The sequence below is a fragment of the Juglans regia genome, chromosome 10 (assembly GCF_001411555.2).
Source record: "Juglans regia cultivar Chandler chromosome 10, Walnut 2.0, whole genome shotgun sequence".
NCBI classification, from domain to species: domain Eukaryota; kingdom Viridiplantae; phylum Streptophyta; class Magnoliopsida; order Fagales; family Juglandaceae; genus Juglans; species Juglans regia.
In genome coordinates, this window is record NC_049910.1 from 8371309 (window position 1) to 8393984 (window position 22676).

The window sequence follows — 22676 nt, forward strand, 5'->3', positions numbered from 1 at the left end:
TTATATCAATTTATTAATTTACTTTTATAAAATATTTTTGTAACCTATTTATATCATTCTGAACAAAATTCAAAACTATGCAAAAAAACTCCGCACAATTCTTCTTTTGAAAAATAATTCATGCGATATGAGTTAATTAAAGAGAGGTATCTCCAATAAATTTTTATTTCCATCAACATTGATCCAAAATGTGTGACAGTCTAAAATGAATTTAATTTGTAAGTAAAGTTCCAACGTATTTTTAGTTAACATAGGTTGACAAAAAATAAAAAGTAAATAGATTTAGAAATGAGTTAAAATGAGTTGAATAAAATATTATTAAAATATTATTATTATTTTAAAATTTAAAAAAGTTAAATTATTTATTATATTTTGTATAGAAATTTGAAAACGATGTATTGATCAAATGAGTTTTCAATTCAAACCAGGCTTAAAGGAGTCGCACACTCACACTTGCTCATCGACACCCTCTCCGAATTTGGGTAATCTAATCACAAACTAGTCCGCCAGATGAGCAAGCGTTTCGATGACTTTGAGTGAACCAAACATATTTCCAAAGACCGCTGTCAAAATGGAGGAAAACCCCGAGAAAGACTCAAAACGTTTCAACTCTCAAAAGCATAGAACCATTTCACTCAGATTTGGCAAAACCATGATTGCATTTGTCGATGTCGTAGAATTAACATTGCTATTGTTCTTTATGTTCCTTGTTTTATTAAAACCATACACGCTAAATCGATATCCTCTACAGGATTTTAATAAATTTGGTTAATGCTGCTAATAATTATGACTTGCACACCTTGCTAGCTTAAATGTTCCTGTTCCACAGCTTCAATCTCTCTCTCCAGGCTCCAGATACCAAATTCGATTCAAGTTCTGTTCCAGTTTTCTGCAATCAGGCAGGCTTCTCTTTCTGTAAACAGAACAGAATACGAAGATACTAGAGGGACCAGCAGCTTTATTTGTGATTATCTAGACTGTCCCAGTTAAGTTCCAAGGAGTTGGAAACACATCACTATTACTTAAAAAATGTAAAATGCAACACGTTATATGTTGTCGGGTTTTCCACTCTCTTGGGGAACAAAGACATAATAGAACAGACAATATGATCATGGTACAGACATACACATTCCCTCCAGACACCTAGTATGACTTTTTGCTACAACATATAAACTCTGACCTAAAAGAAATACAAAACAAAGCGTGCATGATAAAGGATTTATCCTGAAGCCTGCTGCTATATAACCCGGGTAATGTCATCATTCCTGTCATCAAGCAATGCTTTTTTATGCTCACAAATAGTTTCGGGATGTGAAAGTAATTACAATGTTACCAGGCATGCCTCTTCTTCGATGCCATTAGGCCATTCTGTTCAGGGGGATTCTCTCATTCGGTCGAGCAACCCTTTCCAAAGGCGAAATTGTTTGTGGCATTGTCATACCCCCAGAAACAATGATCTCTGTAGTATAGCCCAAAAACGTGAGAAAAGCAGATAAATGTCTATACAGAAAGCTTAACAGAGAAAAGTTCAGCACTCATGTATCCCCTTTTGTTAACATTTGTATTATTTATATTTAAGCCAGGCACTCCTTTCACAGAGCTGCATCCATTGAGATTTGAACACCCCCATCTATTAGACTTGGGCCGACAACCTACTCTACCATTACCAACGCTTTTTGTGGTATCCAAGTGTGATATCAAAATGGGAGTATCATAGAAATTTGCCTTCAACAATAATGAAGAAAATGACCAAGATTTGTTGTCACCGACCACTAGCTGTAAACAGTGCAGTAAAACAGAAGACATACCTATGCCTTCTCGGATAGAAAGATTTGGTCTTATGATCTCTTTGGTGTTGACTAGAAAAATATCACCAATGTATAGATGGTTTGTTGGAACAAAAACACTACATAACTCTTCGTCTTCGTTATCTCTCTGCAATAAAAACCAACCCACAAAAGAAAAGAGACATAATTTGAAAAACTCTAAACAGCAAGATGATATGATTCGTGTAAATAGCCACAGGATCCCACAAAAATCATTAGAACTCTTTGATCAGACTATTTCTATAAAGGAATAGAAACATTCACATCAGAATGAGCTGTCGTGAACTTTTTTTTTATGTATCTTCAAGTGAACTTCACAGAAACAGCCTACATTGTTATCAAACAATAACAATAACAATTTTTCTGAAGGTCACTCAAGCATTAAGGTTAACATTTTCAAGTGAATATCTGTTTCTTGGGATCAGTTTTGAAAGACAAAAGTGAACACGAAGAATACCTGAAGGGTGACACTTGATGTGATAAAACCAAAGGCATATTCCCCAACACGTGGGTGACGGATAATTGCTACCTCCTTAAAAGCTGTTGTATTTTGATCTGTAGAAATGGCATCATGCCAATTAAAAGTACATAAATAGAATTTCCATGATTGGGCTAACAAAATTGATCAAAAATAAAAATTTAGGGCCAGAAAAGTAGCTTCTATCATAACATTTAAACACCTGGTGGAAGGCACCACATACAAAATGCATTTAAATCACCAGTTGCATTACTAAGAAGAACAAAACAAAACCGATCTATTCCCCCCCCAACCCGCGCGAACTCCATAATTCTGAGCAATATTTAGTAACAAAGCAATATGATATTTTTTTTATAAGTAGTAACAAAGCAATATGATATTATGAATGGAATTTTTATAATTGGTTACCTGGAGAAATTGCAGCACTAATTTGTTTGGAGGCTGAGTATATATGTCTAATGAAAGGCATTCGCTTTATGAACCACTCTCCAAGTGAGAAAAGAGTGCCACCAATCCAGGACGAAACAAAAACACCAACAAAGAATACAAAAAGTAAAGATGTAATAAACCCGAGTCCTGCATCAGAAACCAAGTGTCATGAGACACATAATCAAGGATGTAGAACACAAAAGCACGTTGAAGAATAATCGCCTAGAATGTAATAACAAAATAAGAAGCCAGAATAAAAATTGGGGGAAGCAGAAAAACGGCATCATATCATGCACAAGTTTTTTTTTTTTTTTTTATAAGTTCATATCATGCACAAGTTTTTACATCAACAAATTGAATATAAGGGCATCATACCCATCATAAGAGTGATCATTATTTGAGACATGGTAAAGGCATTATAGGCCAGTCAAGCCATGCTGAGCAGCCATCTACAATATAAATCGATATGATCCACATCATCATTGATCCTCTAATGCCCACAAGCACAAAGGTTCCCAAACAACTTGGCATTCCAACCCAACCTTGTCATGTTCTAGACAATTTCAATCATCCTCCCCACACTAAATACTCGGTTCATAATCCATGAGACAAAACTACTTGCATTTTTCTTTTTTTAGTGGCACTGAGGTGCAAGACAAAGCCCAAACTAATCCCAGGGGTGCACAGATCCCAGACAAGGAGTTTCCTGCATGTGCACCTCGCATAATTCAAGGGGAAATTCCTCCGGTACGATGACCCGAGGAGTGTGGATGTGAAGTTTCAAACTTGGGACGTCCAGTTTATACAGCTTGCCTCAGGACCACTAGGTCATTCCTTGGGGTTACTAACCAATAAGGATAAGAATACTTGAACCTAGTTATCTAGCAGATAAAGCAATGTTGAGTAACTTAGCATGGTTTACAATATCAACAATATTATAAGGCAGAGGTGGATCTATATTTGCTCCCCATACTATTCAAAAGGCAGCATTCATCAAAATAACTAATAGTTCATCCAAAACTTACCGAATATGTCAATGCCAAGCTGGGCATATAGTGGACTGAAGAAACCATCAACAAATTGAATAAACCACCAAGTAATGAAAAATGTAACTGCAACTGGGAAAAGAACTACACTGCAGTTTCACAATTCAATATAAAATCATTATTGGAGATAAGAAACTTTTTTTTTTATATAAGTTATTGGAAATAAGAAACTGATAAGCAATAAGCGCATCAAGAGCAACAGTTGATTTTATTACCATCCAGTCATAAACTTCTTTGAGACCCAACTCTGAAGAACAAAACAGCAAGCCTGAACAAGTGAATGGAACAAGAAATTAGAAGCTAAAACATTTTAGGTTCTTTTTTTTTACAACATAACAAAACCTATCCAAACAGGACCATGTAAATCCAAACATATTCCACTCAAAAAGTGCCAATAAACTTAAGCAAAAGTACACAGTAAATGTTTAATATGCCAATATCCTAGTTGGAAAAGGACTCGAATCAATCCAGGTAATTTGTTATTCAATGCTATAAATAGGACGATCCCAATAATCTTCTTAAACCATATAAACTAACTCTGGGATTGAGACAGATTTTGAGGCTAAGTAGGTGGAAGGGGAAAAAAAACTCAAACCCTCCCTTCTCTCAATAGCTTCCTATTAATATTCCAATTTGTTTTTAGAGAGAGTGTGTCTGTCTCGCAAGCGGGTAAGTTTAGATAGTAAGATGAGAATTTTTTGTTTTAGATGAAAGTTTAAAATATTATTTTTTAATATTATTATTGTTTTGAGATTTGAAAAAGTTGAATTGGAATTTGAAATAGTCGAATTGTTTATTATATTTTGTGTGGAAATTTGAAAAAATTGTAATGATGAGATGAGATGAGAATTATGTGTCTTATCCCACTTGCCAAACATTCCTAGTGTGTGGTGGTGCAGCCCAAACCATCGATGGCTCCATTGGCCGTGTCGTCGACACAGATAGAGTCGACAGTGGCCGGCAACTCTTCTGGGAGTACTCCGACGTCGAGATCTTTTCCGGTGACGGAAGAGAGTGGTCTCATCTCTCCGTGTCACCGGAATATCAGTCCAGCTCCATCATCATCTCAAACAAAATCTGCCGATCAACCACTCTTGAGCCACTGAGTTGCAATTGGGCTCCGTTTTGCCGATAAATCATGCAGATCCCCTCTAGGTTCAAAGCGACATCGCCCAACGTTTTATCCTTCTTCAACCATGTACCTCTCGGATTTGTATCCTTCTTCTTCAGATCTGAATCAAATTTGTTGATCCCCCACAAGTCTACACCAAAGGCTTGTGCTCGTATATTTTGCATAAAATTTTGAGAGGAATGGAGCTAGGGAAGCCTATGCATCTGAAATCGAAGATTTGATTGAGATTAATATGGCTAAGTTGGTGCGCTTTTGGGTGGAATCGAAGGCTCTTGGATTTCACCAGAAGCAGAGGTCCTCAATAAAAATTGTGGCTACGGTGGAAGCAGTGTTACAGGCAGAGAGAAATTTGGAATTCACAAAACACTTGCGCGAAGGAAACAGAGTAAACGAGGCTCCAACTTGCATGGTAGATATCTAACTATTACTGAATATGGTGGAGGAGGCCAGCGGAGTCATGTAGTCATTCTGGAAGGGTATGAAGGTCTAGATTGGGAGAAATTTGATGTCTAATTACACAGAGCCGCTACTCTATTTTTCTCCATTCATGTTGATGGGTCAAGGAAGGGAAGCCAGAATAGGACATCGGGTCATGAGAACATCAACTTGGAGTTGAAACAAAAAGACAAAAGAACAACCACGATGGCAAGCCAATCAAATGCAACAACTTTGAAGACGGGTCATGCTTCGGTGACTCAGATCACGCAGGCTCAAAACCAGCAAAAGAGTCTCCTCTAAAAAAGAGGAGTATGGTAGTATAATTGAAAAAGAGATGCACAATACACTAAAGGAGATGGAAACCCAACTTTTTGAGTTTAAGGCAGCGGTCGCTTTTTTGTCTACGAAAATAGACTTGCTTTCCGCTGGAGGCAACAGGGTTGTAAGAAACGAGCTCAAGATAGGCCTGAATCCTTTAAGGCATATAAAGGAAAATGAAAAATCAGTTTCTGCACAGTCCATATAACCAGATCCAAGAGAGTGTGGCGGGTCAAAAGGAAAACCGGGTCATTCAAAGTGGGTTTTACATCGGGTATCGGCATAGAGATGGCCGAAATGGAATGCCCTCCGCCACATGTGACACATAAAAGGCCGATAGTCGGTGTTACACCCTTGGTCAGTGTTCTACTTGAAGAAACTATTGCACCCACACCAAAGTTGGAGGAAAAAGGTGTAACACCAAGGTCTGAGGGAGATGTAGGATCCGTCAAAGTTGCACAAAAAGGGTCACCAGGGGGTGGTGCACCTCCAGTCAATGTTTTTGACAACGAAATGACGGTACCCAAGCCGGAGGTGAAGGAACTTGATGTACTGCCAAGACTTGTCGCCAACCCAGAACCTCCAATGGTGAACATGGCCTCACCACTCATAGCGAAGAGAACCAATTTGTCAATATCTACTCAAAAATCTTGTGACATAAACAATGAAGATGTTGAGGGGGGGGGGAGGGGGGGGAATATGCGTTTGATGTTGGTGGCTTGAGAGGAGGAATGTTTAGGGCTTGGTGTACAGTTGGGAGCTATGTCTGGGGAACATGCTGCCCCCCCAGAATCTCTTCCTCCGATAAACAATATACCCGGTTCATCATCAGATGGGGTCTTGCAAAAGGTTAAGGTTAATGAGATACAACAGTGTATGGGGATTACATGTGAAGAATTTGACGACCAATTCATAGCACTACTCACTGCAATTGAGGCAGGTCACTCGCTTGAAACAAAATCAAGATTTAAGAAGAGCAGGGAATTAAAGCATCTTACTTGGGCAATCAACTACAACAAAAATGGAGGTAATACAAGTCAAGGGAGGACTAGAGGGAGGGCATGAGTATGAAGCCTTCCTCCATCCTCATAGGATCATTCGGGTGGAGTATTGTATACACCCAGTGTACTTGGTTACATCTATTAATATTAATACATTTTTACTTATAAAAAATAAAAGTATTCCAATTATTGGAAAAAGCCATTGAAGCCTTATTTGCATTTGATACTTCTTTTTTATTGGACCGGGTGTCCAGGAACAGCGTCCCGACTAATCCCGAGGGTGCACAGGCCATTGAAAATGAGTTTTCCGCAAGTGCACATTGGGTAATTCAAGGGAAAAATCCTCAAGTCCGATAGCTCCTAGAGATTGTTTGCACCCAAGGGGATTTGAACCTTAGACATGGGGGGAGCATACCCCCAAACCCAAGGCCTTTACCACTTGAGCCAACCCCTAAGGGTTATTTGCGTTTGATACTTATTATCATTGAGTTAAAAGGATTTGATCCTGGCATGTTGATACTGTATGGAAATAAGGGCAGAAGATACAATTTTTTTTTTTTTTTGTGAGAAAACAAGCCATGAGAAATGACTATATATTTGTAGGGACCAGGGAGGTTCCCTACTCATTCATATGCGATACCTGTGACGGTGGTGGAACTTTTCTTCCCTTAATAATGTGATGTCCTCTAGTTCCACTTAGCAGTATTTTCAACCACCAAAACCTCTTGAAGAATGAATGATGTTTCTATCTTCACATCAATAGAATCATCACCACCTTGAAAAACTGTCATGTTCCAACAGAAATAAGTTCATGTGCATGTTGTAGGTGAAACTTTTTTTTCCCTTAAATTAGGGGATGTCCTCTAGTTCCAGCTACTACATATCCTTTTATTAACGCACCCCTTGAGATAATTGAGATGATATTCCTATCTTGAGGAGCTTATTACCTCTAATAAGTGCTTTGTTCAAAGTTATATTCGCAAGCTGGTGAAATAATCAGCAATCATTAATCTACCCCACATTCATTTATAACATCCAATTGGTCTCTCAGTTATTACAATAGGTCTCTCACAGGAGAGAAAATAAAAAGGCTCTTCCCTATTGACAACAACAATAGTGATCAAGATAACGACAAAGAGGGATTTTCAATGAACAGAAACAATTCTGTCACATGAACAGAGAGACCTATCCAAAACCTTCAAAATAGAACATGATATAACTTCAATAGCAGATCATTAACGACTCAATATCCTAAAATTTTATGTTTATATAGTAAATGAAAGCACATCACGTATCTTATTACAATCTAATATGGGTTTTTTCTATCATCAAGAATGATTATTCCATGAATACCATGGATCTTACATACCCACAGGCACAGCCAACAAAAAACACATTTAAACATTAGAAAATATAGATATCGCATTTGAAGCCAAGTAACGTAAAGCTTTAGTAACCCTTTTTCTTTCTGGGACAAGTCTCTAACTATCACCCAATCTTTCCTTACATTTACGGTACGAAAGTGGTTAAAAAAACTGGTAAATAAATTTCAAAGAGAGCCAGGATCCAGTAGATCCGTGCAGTTGGAAGTCAAAGCAAATACTTGGAGGGTGGAGAGTAAAGAATAGAGAGGGAGAGAGGAAAGCCGGACCTTGCGAGTGGAGGAGTTAGGGGAGCTAGGGGGAGACTTGGGAGGATCCTCACCGCCATTCTCAGCTTGACTGAGAGGAATGGAAGTCGATTCCTTTTCTTCCGCCATTTTTCTTGCGCTTTTCAGCCTGTGAAAGACTCCCTGCGACTTTGAGCGAGGATTTCTGCTGCTCGCGTGTGAGGGAACAAGAGAACGAGATCGACGAGAGTTTTGCCAAATTAATAAATAAAATAATTGAAAATACAGACTTTAGACTTTGAAACGAAGCAATTCATTTGAAGTGACACTGTCACCGAAGACTTGCCTCCCAAGCAATCCCATAACATATAGCTAATTTGATTCAAAAATTACAATTTATATAGCTAATTTTTAAATCATTTTTATGCTACTTTTATTTTAATCCACTTTTTTCAAATCATACTGATAAACATCATTTTTTATTGTCCATGTATAACATTTAGCTGCCGTTTAAATAATAAATTAAGATAAAAGTTAAAAATTAAATAAAATATTATTTGTTAATATTATTATTATTTTAAAATTTAAAAAAATTAAATTATTTATTATATTTTAAAATAAATTAAGATGAGTCTTGTATTCAAACCGAGCCCGTCAGTCTTAAATATATTAATAGCATATGCAAAAATTGTATGACTCTCAAAAATGGAACAACTTTTCATTAACAAAACAATGTAAAAGAACAAATTATGAGTCTATGACTATTGAAAATCGTCATAAGAAAATACAATTAGATGGAATGACACATATAACCTCAGCTAGATTCTAAAAACCAAGCCTAGAAAGAATATAGTACTTAAATAAGAAAATATGATCGTTCGATAAAAGAATAAAATATGATCATTAGATATAAAAAAATATATGTATTGAAAAGGTAGATAAAGAATACAAAATAATATATATTTATCATAGACATACAAAATATATGTTAAATAACTAATTCCACGTGTGGTTTTATAAGTTTTGAGTAGAATAGTTAAAATGTAAAAAGTGATATATCATATATTAGCTAAAAAGTGCTCAAAATTTTGCCTACACCAATGAGAATAGTAAATAATTTAAAAAATAAACTTGTAATGAAAATGCGAGTTTTTTAAAAAATATTATTTTTAAAAAAAAAATTATATAAATTGTTTTCTTTTTCCTCTACCAAAATATATTTGGATAGTCAAAGTTTGCAAGAGCCTTAACTCAATTCGTATAAACTTTGGATGCTTTTAATTAATGTTTTAAGTTATTTAAAATTTTAGTTTTATTTACTAACGAGTTGAATTTGTGTAAACTCAATTTGCATGATTACTTACAAAAAAATATTGCATGATTCAGTTTTTGTACGGTATTATTTTTACCTTTAGAATCATAACATGATAACATCTTAAATGTTTTTTTTTTAAATTAAAGAAGAATTCACATTTATAATTCAATACATGTTAGTTTTAAACTTATTATAAATATTTACATATATGTGTGTGTGTGAATATTTATTATATACATACTATACAAAGATATTTATAAGTATATATATAAGTCTCCTGTAATCTCGTAGAGTGGTATTAAATTATTTAAAAAATATTTATCATATTTCACTTATCTGTTAATTATTTAATATCACGTCAATGAATACTGAGTGGTCAAGATTAAAATGATAATGAATATCATTTTTCTTTAGATATCAATCTTAAATGAGTAGAAATTAAATAGTGATATATATTTTCCATCTCTTAATTTATCATGTTGAAATATAAATTGATCATGCTAAGATGCTCACGGGTTTAAATATTTTAAAATCGTATCTAATATAGTAATATTATTAAAAAAAAATAGTTTTATTTTGTGACAAAGCCTAAAGATTGTTCATCGCGCGGAGTTTAATGGCGTTACACTGATGTCTATTACATACTCGAGTATTTTGTGACATCGAGTTTATTTTGTAACTTACACATGCAAGAAGGCCTATTACATACTCGATGTCTTAAGTCATTGGAACTTAGAAGAAGATTGGCCCAATTTGTAAGACTGTTCAATTGGGCCGGATTTTTCCCGGCCAGGTCCGGAATCCGGAAAATCAGGATCCGGTTCTAGGTTCCGATCCCGATCAAATCCGGACCGAAACCCGTTTTCGAAAATTCAGACCTATCCGGCCCGGATACGGGTTACAAACCTGGATACCGGGTTTTAAACCCGGTACCCGGGTCCTTTTACAATTCGTAAAATAAACCCCCCCCCTGAGTTGTCTTTCTCGATCTCTCTCTCTCCTTTCTCTCCCGTTACGCTTGCTAAAGAAATCCTAAGTCCATGCCTCCTCGCCGCAACCCCATTGTCGCAGCCACATCTTCGTCGTCACATCTCCTTCGCCGTCGGCCTTTCCCTAAGTCCTTGCTTCCATCGTGACCCCGTAAGTCTGTCTCTCTCACACACTCTATCTCTATCTCTATCTCCCTCTCTCTCTCTCTCTCTCTCTCTCCATTGGATTTATGGGTTTGGCTTTCCAAGAGAGAAAAGTATCATTTCTGCATATATATAATCTGGTAGCTCCAAGATAAAAATTGTTGTTCACAATCGTTAGTCTAGGACTCGACCTGATCTGAGTTTGGGTTGAGAATTGGACGATCAGGCTTTGTATGGAAGAGCTCATCTTCTGTTTCTAGTGAAATGTGGGTGTTTTTCTATTTCTGTTGGTTGGTAAATATTTTGGGGGGCTCAAGAAGCTTTAGAACCTCCAGTAGAAGAATTAACATAATTAGTACCTGGTATGGGAGAAATTCCTTATAGCACCAAATTACCAATGCATTATGGCTCCCTTTTTCAATCTACAGTTACTATTTTTTCCTCCACTAACTAGCACCCATTGTCAATTACTCTCTAAACTTTGACTCATATACAACTTGACAAACTACTATCCCAGTGGTCCCACTGGGATTTAACCTGCTAGTAGGTTCTCCTTAATAGATACCATTTATGAGTGACAATGGAGCAGTAATTCATTGGACTGAGTTGCACAGAATCAAAGTTTTGGGAGTAAATGACAATGAGTGGTAGTTCCTGGGAAAGACTGAAAGTGGTATTGGGGTGGCAGGTAACTGGGGAAAGTGAAATTTACCCTTTAATCTATGTAAAAATATGAACAATAATTAGCTTTTGAGAAAAGTTTATTTTGAATAGGGAGGTCCTCTGCTTCAGTGAAGTGCTGTTTAGATTACAAACTTGTCTTGATGTTTAGCTATGTGATCCCTCTTTACATGTATAGAAGTAAGTTCCTTCGTTCTGGACATCACAGTTGTTCGTAATTTTGTTCTCAATGTTTGTATCATGGCATTTAAGTATGCATAAATATACATTAAATATATCAGTTGATGAAAAGCAGATAATAACAGATAATATAGATATAAATATTATGGCAACATCCTGCAATAATATAGATATAATTTCAATCACACAAGCAAATAATAACAGTCACAACCTTCTTGTGCACTTATTGCTTTCATCTAATAGAAAAGGCTACTTAAAACTAAAAAAGTGGTATCTAGTAAGGCACTTTTAGATGATCATCTAGCTTCATTTTTAACAGAGGATGCTGTGAGTCTCTCTTCCCATTGATGCTGAAAAAAATTTAGAGTAAGTACTTTAAATTTAAGAAGCCATGAACAATATGAAATATGTAATTGGGTATGTTTATTTTGGGTAAGTGGTCCATTATAAAAATGTCCATTATAACTTGTGGGCATGTGGCAAACAGGATAGTATTATGTTCATGAATGTCATTTCTGCCTTCATTTGAAAGAAAATTGATGCCAATATGTAAGCAAATTATGTTCATAGCAATTTATATTTTGTAATTAGTAAAAAATTTATTTTTTCAGGTTCTCTAGTTTCTCAGGACGTACTGATACAATTAGTAAACACTTGAAGGACACAAAAGCAGTTGAATAGATGGCAGTTTCAAACTTTCAATTGAAGCATTTTGTAATTTTCATATATTATAATTTTGTGTTTTGTAATGTAATGTAATATAATTTAATATGTAGTGAATTATATTATTGCATGCATTTTACATGATAATGCATGGCCATGGAAGGTTAGAAGTAGTAAAGGTTAGAAGTACTACTACTTGATCGATCACTTTTAACAGTAGTATTATCATACTGGAATATGAAATATATATTATAGAATATATTACATGTACATGATCATCTAATTTCAAATTAAATATATATAATTACCAACTTTTCAGTAACACATGCTTTTAGATTAAAAAAAAAAAAAACTATTTGAGCTTTTTTTTTTGAAAAAAATTAGATATTGTAGGCTTTTATTAAATAAAAAAAAAAAAACCAGGTTGAAGCTGGAACCCTGGTTCATCCGGGTTCTGGCCCTAGTAAGTTTCGGCCCGGGTTTTGGCCAGGGTATACACGGAAATCCGGTCCGGAACCCAGATGAACAGTTTTACCAATTTGGCCCATCATTTTTAAAAGAGTAATTATATATACAACAGTGAAGTGCGTAAACGCCGCGTAATCGTTTTGAAAAAAAGTAGGGTCCATTATTAAAAAATTAATTTTTTTCATATGGGTCTCATGTTTTATTCACTTTTTTTAAAACGATTACGCGGCGGTTACATAATTTACAGTTGTAAATATATTTTCTCTTTTTAAAATTTATATCGTAATCTTAAATAAATTAGGAAATCTCTATTTCAAAAATAATTTATTATTGTATTTTTAAAAGTGATTAGATTGAGCGTGGATATTCTCTAAAGAAAAATTATATTAATCATCCTACCACACATTACACATTACAATTATATTAATTGACGACAGAAAGGACACGTGGGCAAAAGAACTTCTTGTTGTCCTGTGGGTGTACCGGGTCACAGTGAAGACACCAACAGGAAAAACTCCTTTCACCCTCACTTATGGCCACGAGGCGATATCACCAATAGAAATTTAGACCCTCATGTACAGAGTTCAACACTTCGAGCAAGACTCCAATGACAGGCGGTTGGAAAAACAACTTAATTTATTGGAAGAAGTTAGGCTGGAGGCAGAAATAAGAACCGTTGCCAACAAAAGAATGACCGAGCAGTGCTTCAACAAGCGAGTGCGCCCGAGAGCATACAAGGTAGGAGAGCTTGTACTCAAATAAACAAGAACAACAACGCGAGACAAATGAAAGCTGGGCCCCCGATGGGAAGGCACCTACGTGGTCACAGCCACTAATCGCCCAAGCTCCTACAAGCTTCGAGGCTACCAAGGAAATGAGTTACCACATCTCTAGAATGCCGAACACTTGCGAAAGTTTTATTGTTAAAGCTAGCTTAATTATTGTAAATTTATGTTTATGTGCATACACTACGAATTCTAATGAAAGAGGTGTTGTGTTTCAATATCAATTTTTAGGGATATAACAAAATATACATCAACATATTCATCATCAACCAAATCTATATCAATGTTAACACTCATTAACAAAATCTCCATCAACATAATCTTTATCGGCTATTTACCTCCTCGCGTGACACCAAAAGGACGAGCCACGCCAGAGGCTGCTCTGTCCCTCCCTTTGAGGAGTGCAGGTGGGCCCTCGACCATCCGGATATAAAAATTTACCTTTCTCATAAGTGTCAACAAGCGAGAATGAATCTAGTTACAAACTACCCGAACAACGTACCTCCCGTGAGACCAAAAGGGTGAGGTAAGCCAAATGCCACTTTGTCCCTCCCAAGATGAAGAACGGATCTAGCCTTGAAGTTGCTTGAAAAACTTACCCCGACCTCCGCTACAATGAAGTGTGGGATTAGAGTCAGTCTAACCCAAACTTATAATTTCCTACGATGTCAATGAGAGAGAACAGGTCCAATCCCAAACTGTCTGAATAACCTACCTCCACACGAAAGATGATACGTGAGCAGGAGGCTCAACCTCCTCGTTCGGGAGAGCGAGACTAGCCCCCTGACGGCCTGAACAACTTACTTCGACCTCCATCGCGGTGAAGGAGTGGACCATCCACATTGATATTATTGTCTGAATAACCTCTCCCACGGGGTGGTAAAGGAATGTGTGTAATGCTAAGGATGCTTTATCTCTCCCGTGGCGGAGTGCGGGTGAGTTCTCAACTACCCAAAGAGAAAGACTTACCTTCCTCGTAAGCGTCAACAGGTGGGAGTTGGTCTAGTAGTAGACTACCCAAACAACCTGCCTCCCCGCGGACCAAGGAGGAGGGTCAAGCCAAAGGCCGCCTAGTCTCCCCACGGCGGAAAGCGGGACCAACCCTACATTTATCCGAATAACTTACTCCAACCTCTGATGCGATGAAGTGTGAGATCAGCGCCAGCCTGACCTAAACTTACCATTCATTACGGTGTCAATGGCGAGGAGCCGGTCTAGTAGCAGATTGCCCGAACAACCTACCTCTTGTGGGGAAAAAAGGGATGGGTTGAGCTAAAAGCCGCCTTGTCCCTCCCGTGAAGTAGAGCGAGTCCATCCCCGAGACTGCCCGAATAATTACCACAACCCCCAGGAGTGGGTTCATTAATAGACTGTCCGAACAACCTACCTCCAAAGGGGAACAAATGGACGAGTTGAGCCAAAAGCTATCTTGTTCCTCCAGCGAATGAGAGCGGGTCCAGTCCCAAGGCTACCTGAATAATTACCCCGACTCTCATCGCGACGAAGGAGTGGACCAACCACATCCATGTCCAAATTACCTCATCGGGGGGCAAAGGTGCGGTTTGGTTTTAAGCATTCCAACCCCTCCTCGATTGAGTGTGGGTAGTCCTCAGCTACTCAAAGACGAAGACTTAACTCCCTCATAAGCGTCAATATGCAGAAGCGGGTCTACATACAGACTGCTCGAACAACCTACCACCCCGCGGACCAAGGAGATGGGTCAAGCCAAAGGCCGCCTTGTCTCCCCGTAGCAGAGAGCGGGACCAGCTCCACAGCTACCCAAATAACTTACCCCGACCTCCGCTATGAAGAAGTGTGGGATCAGTGTCAGTCTAATCCAAACTTACTCTTCCTTGTGGTGTTAAAGGGCGGGAGCGGGTCCAATAGTAGATTGCCTTAACAACCTACCTCCCGTGGGGAACAAAGGGATGAACTGAGCCAAAAGTCGTCTTGTCCCTCTTACAAATGAGAGCAAGTCCAAGCCCAAGGCTGCCCGAATACTTACCCCAACCCCCATTGGGGTGAAGAAACGGACCAGCCACATCACTGTCCGAATCACCTCATCGGAGGGCAAAAGGGAGGTTTGATGTGAGCGTTCTGACTCCTCCCTGACAGAGTGCAGGCCGAGTCCATCGACAGCCCGAATATTATACTAAGGAATGCGAAATCAACAACATGGTAAAAAGTTGCACGCACAATGCGTCATAAGCCGAAGGGCCCAGTTACATACCAAAATAAAGCACATCAACGCAAAAATGAAGAACGGAAAGACTATGCGAGGTAAAGCACATCCAAGAGACAGACGGCAAAAATGAGGAAATCAACGTAAAGGAGAAGTCTAGAGACATTGGCCTAGTCGAACAGTATCACTTTTTTTTATAAGTAATCAAAGATATATTAATAAAGATAGGCAAAACTCAAGTACACAATATGATATATAAGAGATAAGACCTATCTAGGTCGAAGTAAGAGAAACTAGAAAGTCATGAAGGCCATTAAAATCTAAAGCAATGGCCCATAGAAATAAAGTACGAAAAAAAAAAACGTTCTGAGTTTCTCTGAAGACCGCTCTTTGTTTTCGAAAATCAGATCATTGCGCTCTTGCCATATACACCACATAATATAGATCGGGATCATATTCCACACCGCCTTGATTTGTTGAGCTCCTCTCGGAGTGTCCAGCTGGCCAATAGATCTACCACCATTGCAGGCATAACAACGACTAACTCTATCCGACTAAATACTTTAACCCACAAGGCTCTAGTAATCTCACAGTGTAGCAAAAGGTGATCCACTATCTCCCCAGCTCTCTTGCACATGCAACACCAGTCTAGAATGACTAAACGGTGCTTCCTCAGATTGTCTGTAGTCAGAATCTTCCTTAAAGCTGCTATCCAAGTAAAGAAGATTGCTTTCAGATGCATCTTATTTCTCCAGATTCTCCTCCATGAGAACAAGGTGTTGGCAACTTGGGAAATGGACTTATAAAATGATCAAACTAAGAAAATGCCCTTACCCGTAGGCGTCCACCACAGCCTATAAACTTGCTGTCCATTCGGCTTCATGGAATAAAGTAAGCTAAAAAATGCCTCAAAGGTGTCCACTTCCCAGTCTTGCGCCGCTCTACTAAATGTGACGTTCCACTAAACTTGGTCTCCTGTTAGAAGCATAAGGTCTTCTATTGAAGCTTCCTGGTTGCATGCCAATTAAAAAATAGCTGGAAATGTATCCCTTAGGGCATCATTCCCACACCATATGTCTTTCCAAAACTTAATGCAAGAACCCCTCCCCAACACCAATTTAGAAAGGCTACTAAAATCCCCTCACCCCTTCCTAATGTGTTTCCAAACTCCCACACCTCTAGGCCCGTACACGTCTTCAGTACACCATCCCCCCCCCACATGCTTCCATATTTACAATCAATCACCAGCTTCCATAAGGGCGAACGAAGACAATATAAGCAGGAGAGTTGTCGGCCAGTAGGTTCATTAGGAATAGGTTGGGCACTGGCAGGGTGGACCTTAGAGCTTTGGATGACGGAAATTCCCCCATGCCTAACGCCAAGCCTATAATTTCCTTGACAAAACCTGTAACACCCCGCTCCCTAATAAAGACATTTTTTTTTTTATAATTTTAGAGAAGCCAGTGTGCTACTAAACTTGATTAAAAACTTTTCTTTTTAACGACGCACTAGATGCGAAAGATTCCATAATAAAACACACTTTATTAAATACTTAAAATTCAAAATAGAGTCTGCGGAAGCACTTATTTAAAAAAAAATACTAAAATCTCATGTGCTTATCAAAATAATTTATTTAAACCTTAAATCATAAACTGAACATGATATAAAGTGGTCAAGTCTTGACTGCAGTCTCATCCTCATAAATGTCATCACCTGGGGTGGTTTAAAAATATAAAAATATACAAAAATGAGTCGAATACTCAATAAGCAATACATCATATAGTAAACATAATAAACATAAGATTTTTTGAAAAACGTGCATACTCATAAACACATACATAAATAATATGAATATGAATTTATCTTTCACTTATCATATGCCAATACCCATTGTTGACCCCCGTCAGTTAGGGTTAGCGAATCTAAGTAGATTCTAATTCCGTCCATGACTGCGGGTTGTGGAATCCATACATAAGGAAGACATACCGGCAACACTACCAATATGTATGACTTGACAATACAATATGCTCATAATATAGGTACTGTCTTCATATCATAATATAGACCGTTACATATCTTATAATTCATACTTCATCATAATCATATTTGCATGCTTGTCATATAATAGATTTCAAAAGAAATCGCATGCATACTTGTCATATCATATCATAGATTTCAAATGAAATCGCATTCTTTCATAAGTGTCGTGATACATGTTTCCTCACATAAAATCATGATTTTTCATAAAGATTTTGATGCATAAATCTTCACATAAAATCATGCATGGCTTTTCATAAATATTTTAATTCATAAGGCTCACATAAAATCATATCTTTTCATAAATTTGTTGGTGTATAACTCATTTCATAAAATCATGAATTTTTATAAATAATTTAATGCATAAACATTCACATAAAATCATGAATTTTTATAAATTTATCATTATTTGGGTATGTAAAAAGGGGTTTCTAATGGAGGGCGTACATGCATAATATTTTTATAAAAGATGTGTCGTTTATCGTACATACGTGTAAAGGTATGATCATGCTACTTACCTCGTTGCACTAATCCACTATTTTCGGCACGTAATCGCTCGCCTATAAAAATAAACACGCAATTTGCATGAATTTCTAATTAAACATGTGATTTTATTTAAAATATAAACTATTAAAATAACCTATATTTTCATAATTCCTAAAATCTTCCTAACACTAAATTATTCTCAATTGTTAACCCTAAAAAGTATGGACATTTTTGTAATTTAACTAACTCACATAAAATTCATTCTACTGGTTTCATGCATTTGGGAATGGGTTTACGCGAGAGGTAATGGGTAGGGGCTTACCGTGATCAACAACTAATGGCGGCTCGTGGCTGGGCGCGGTGGCAACTCCGACGAGTGGGCGACTATGCAACTGAGATAGAGAGACAAGATGAACGAGAAGGGGAGGACACGACTTAAGGGAGAGGAGGTAGGCTATTGAGAGAGAGGGCGGTGGTATTTTCACTATGCGTTATGGGGAGGTGCTGACATGCTTGGAGATGTTGATTGCTATGGTGGTGGAGGTGGTTCATGGTTGGGCAGCTTGCGAAGGGAAGGGCCTTGCTCTGTTTTCGAATGCAAGAACAGAGGTTCTTCAGTGAGGTTGAGGGTGTTGTTTTCCAACGTGGGTTCACAACTGACTTTGGTGGCGTGGTCTGGGTGGTGGAGGAGAGGTTGTTGGTGTGAGCGATATCGACTTGAGTGCACGTTGGTTTGTGGATGGAGGGCTCATGGTGTGAAGTAGTTTGACATTGCACGGTGGCTCAGATGGATGTCTCCGATGCTGTTTTTTTTTTTCCTTGCTTAAAACAGGGGCTGCGTTGGTCGTGTGGAAGAGGTAATGGCTAAAACATAGGCTCGCGATGGTGGCAATGTGGGTGCAAGAACGTCAAGTTGGGTGCATGGATCTGGTTTCTATGGTGGTTTGTGCGTCTACCATAAGCTGTGACCGTGGGGGAAATGTGTGGGTTGTTTTTGGTGCACTGCCGTGTGTGTGTTGGGCGGTGTCCTCGTGGTTGAGCTACGGTGAGGGTGGGTTGTGAAAGCGAAAAGTGTTGTGCATGAGTGAGGTCCAGCTTCTCCAGATTTGTTTGTGTTTATTTCTGGGAGTCTAGGATGAGTTTCATAGATAATGCGGAGGGAGATATCATGAGTGATAAGAAGATTGGATAAGTTGGAGGTGGGAGTTGGTTTTGATATAAGAATCTTATTCAAACTGTAAATCTAACAATATAGGAATACACACACGGGATAGGGAAAGAAATTCAAAAAAAAAAAAAAACACTATCTAGAAACCTATCTTAAAATATATCTCAAATTAAAATAAAAATTTAATCCTATTTCATCCATAAAAACGTTAGCCGAAAAAAATAACCTAATTATCAAACCAATAAAATATCTGTAATTACCCCTAATAATATATGATCGGGTCATTATAAAACCTCTCAAACTGGCCATACAAAAAGGGGGAAGAAGAATGAAACATCAAGAAAAATATGCAAAGATAAGTAGCCTGGCACAACAAAGTATAAGGTAGTTTCATTAATGATCAGAAGCTACAAAAAACAAGTTACAACATAAGGCCGCATAGTCACAGTTGCAAAAGTTGGTTAACCAAGGAAGGAAATGCAGAATTCCCCTTGGACGAGGTAACTATAAGGGGATCCCCCCCACCCACTTCACAAGCCCACTGAGCTTCGACCATATACCCAACCCTAGAGCCCAAACTCGCCCCTAAAGTAAGTTGCCTATAAGGAAAAATAAACAATGATGGCAAATGGGACAGACAGGTTTGACGTCGCTTGACCACACTCCACTCATGGAGACTTGTATATGGCAAAACGAGAAAGACGAAAAACTCTTAATCCTTTGACACAAGGGCATCGATGGACCACCAAAGGTAAAACAAATCGGGAATCACGCCGCATTAATAACAGTACTACCTAAGCTACATACTACATTAATGACGATGTCACAGAGGCACGTCGTATTAAAAGACTTTGACAAAAGGAACAGTACAAAAGACATGGACTCCACGAGGGCATACACGATCTGTCCTCTCCCCCCATGCTCCTGGTATAAATAACAACTTCCAGATATGAGAAACTCTCTCTGATCCCAAGACTTTCTCACTTATTTACAAACTTCCAAGACACTTTATTAACTTTGACATCGAAGACTCCCTGATCCCAAGGTCACATTCTCTCAGTTGTTTTATTCTCTATTTCGCAAGCTCAGATCCAAATACCTGAGTTGCTGAAACCTGGCTCAAAGACGTACGAAATATGACGTTAACATATTTCATCTCCATTTTTTATTGATATTGTCGTGACTTCATATGTCAATACGCCTTTAAAAATTTGAAAAATTTTCATTCACAAAGGGGTATTACAACAATAAACAAAAAGGATTTGTTTGGACACTTAGGTCCCATTTGGTTCCATATATGGTTTCAATCTATCTCATTTCATCTCATCTCATCTCAACATCCATACACATTTCAAACAAAAAGATATTTCAATTTTAAATTTTAAACTTTTTCATCCAATTATTATCTAATCATTACAAATTTTCCAAACTTTCAAAGAAAATACAAAAAATAATTCAATTTTTTTAAATCCCAAAACAAAAATAATATTATAACAATATTTTAATTTTATTCAATTTTGTTTTCTCCTTTTCCAAAACCCTATAAAACATTTTAACTTAGATCATTTCACTGCTATTCACAAAATTCTCATACCATCTCATATGTTGTAAGGGATAAAATATAATAGGTCCATGGTATTTTTTAGGCTCAGCCCAACATGGAGAATTCATCAGGAGAGAAAAAAGAGAGAGGGGAATGGACAAAAAACTGAGAAGGGTGTCGAGGGGGAATGAACAAAAATAAGGGGTGATATGATATAAAGCAAATGGAAGTGACACAAAACAAAGGGGATAGGAGATAAAAGGCAAGGACATAGACAATTTCGGAGACTTTTGGCCAGGCTTCCCGAGACTTCTCATTCTTCAACCCTACCACTAAGACTCCAACAAGAGGAGGAAAACTAGATGATAAAACTCATATCTCTATTATATAGTGAGGATGAGAGACCAAGAGGCATTGTAAATAAGTATATTATAATGAATTCTCCCCTCCCGAATCCTCATGAATGTATGCCCAATGCTGAATCACATAAATCAATGTCCATTTCTCTTTATCTTTTCTAAATTTATTTACTGTTCACAGATATGGATGCACGCACGGACACCGTACAACCACACCGGATCATGTACAACCGCACCAGACCATTATCGAGATACCACACAACACCGATCGAGGCCCAAACAACCTCAGCGGGGCCAGAAATGGATTTTTCTCCCCTTTTAGACTGTTGCACTATTTTTAAGCGTTAACATATGTGTTACCATCGAGACATTAAAATATCTTAAAATATCTATTAATAATAGTGAAATGATTTAAGTTAAATTGTTTTATTAAATTTTGAGAAATGAGGGATAAAAATTTGAATAAAAAATTATAAAATTAAAAATTATTTGAATATAATTTTTGTTATGAAATTTAAAATAATTGTATTATTTTTTATATTTTATTTAAAAGTTTGAAAAAAATTATAATATTTAAGTAAAAGTGAAATAAAAAATTTAAAATTTAAAAATATTTTATATTTAAGTAACGTTTGGCTAAGAAATATCTTAGATTTCCTCGTAATATTTGGTTACCCAAACTAATTCTTAAGGTTGAGAATTTATTATTTATTATTTTTTTACTAGTATTCACTAGGGGTGGGCAACGGGGCCCCGCCTCCCGCTACCCCGCCCCCGCCCCGCATGGAATACCCCATGCGGGGGCGGGGGGCGGATTGACCCCAGCAGGGCCCCGCCCCCGTCCCGCACTCTTCCCATTTTTAATGTAAAAATTTTTAATTTTTAATATTTATATAAGTAAGTTATATAAATATATTGTATATAAATATATACAATTTGTTAAGAACTTGAATTTAATTTCAAGTTAATAGATTATCTTGGCCTCCTAGGCCAACCATTATATAGAAGGCCAAGGCAATACAATACTGATAGCTAAGTAATGTGTGACTTAATGGTTGGCCTAGGAGGCCAAAACAATTCAAAATAGAACTCTAATAAGTTTGTATTTTTTTAATGTATAAATTTTAATTTATACTTTAAATTCTATTATAATTTGAGTCTAAAAATATTTTTAGACTAAAAAAAATTTTTAGATAATGGGTTAAGCGGGGGGCGGGGCGGGATGCGGTTTCTACCCCACACCCCGGTAGCGGGGCAGGGAACGGGGAGGGGGTGCCCCCGCCCCGCACCATGCGGGAAGCACCCCTAGTATTCACAAAATAGGTGAGAATACCAATGCAACGTCCATCTCCTCCGCCAATTTACCGGCCACCGCACTCAGCATCTCAGTCGAGCATTT

At 37.5% G+C, this 22676-nt stretch overlaps 1 protein-coding gene across 1 annotated transcript; it reads right to left on the reverse strand.

Moving 5' to 3' along the window:
• Positions 1 to 640: 640 nt before the first annotated feature.
• LOC109009988 (protein LIKE COV 2-like) lies at positions 641 to 8595 on the reverse strand. The gene is made up of 7 exons (XM_018990674.2): positions 8320 to 8595; positions 3995 to 4047; positions 3759 to 3868; positions 2713 to 2880; positions 2284 to 2381; positions 1809 to 1935; positions 641 to 1459 (listed from the first exon to the last, which is right to left on the reverse strand). The coding sequence occupies exons 1-7, from the start codon at positions 8425 to 8427 to the stop codon at positions 1359 to 1361; spliced, it is 765 nt and encodes a 254-aa protein (XP_018846219.1). The 5' UTR covers positions 8428 to 8595; the 3' UTR covers positions 641 to 1358.
• Positions 8596 to 22676: the final 14081 nt, after the last annotated feature.

Bases quoted from the DNA above. Each gene is read 5' to 3' on its own strand.
- LOC109009988 (XM_018990674.2), bottom strand. From the start codon at position 8,427: ATGGCGGAAGAAAAGGAATCGACTTCCATTCCTCTCAGTCAAGCTGAG. The intron at 4,048-8,319 runs GTCCGGCTTTCC...TCACTTGTTCAG, and splicing joins CTAACTCCTCCACTCGCAAG to GCTTGCTGTTTTGTTCTTCA. The intron at 1,460-1,808 runs GTATGTCTTCTG...GCTATACTACAG, and splicing joins TTCTATCCGAGAAGGCATAG to AGATCATTGTTTCTGGGGGT.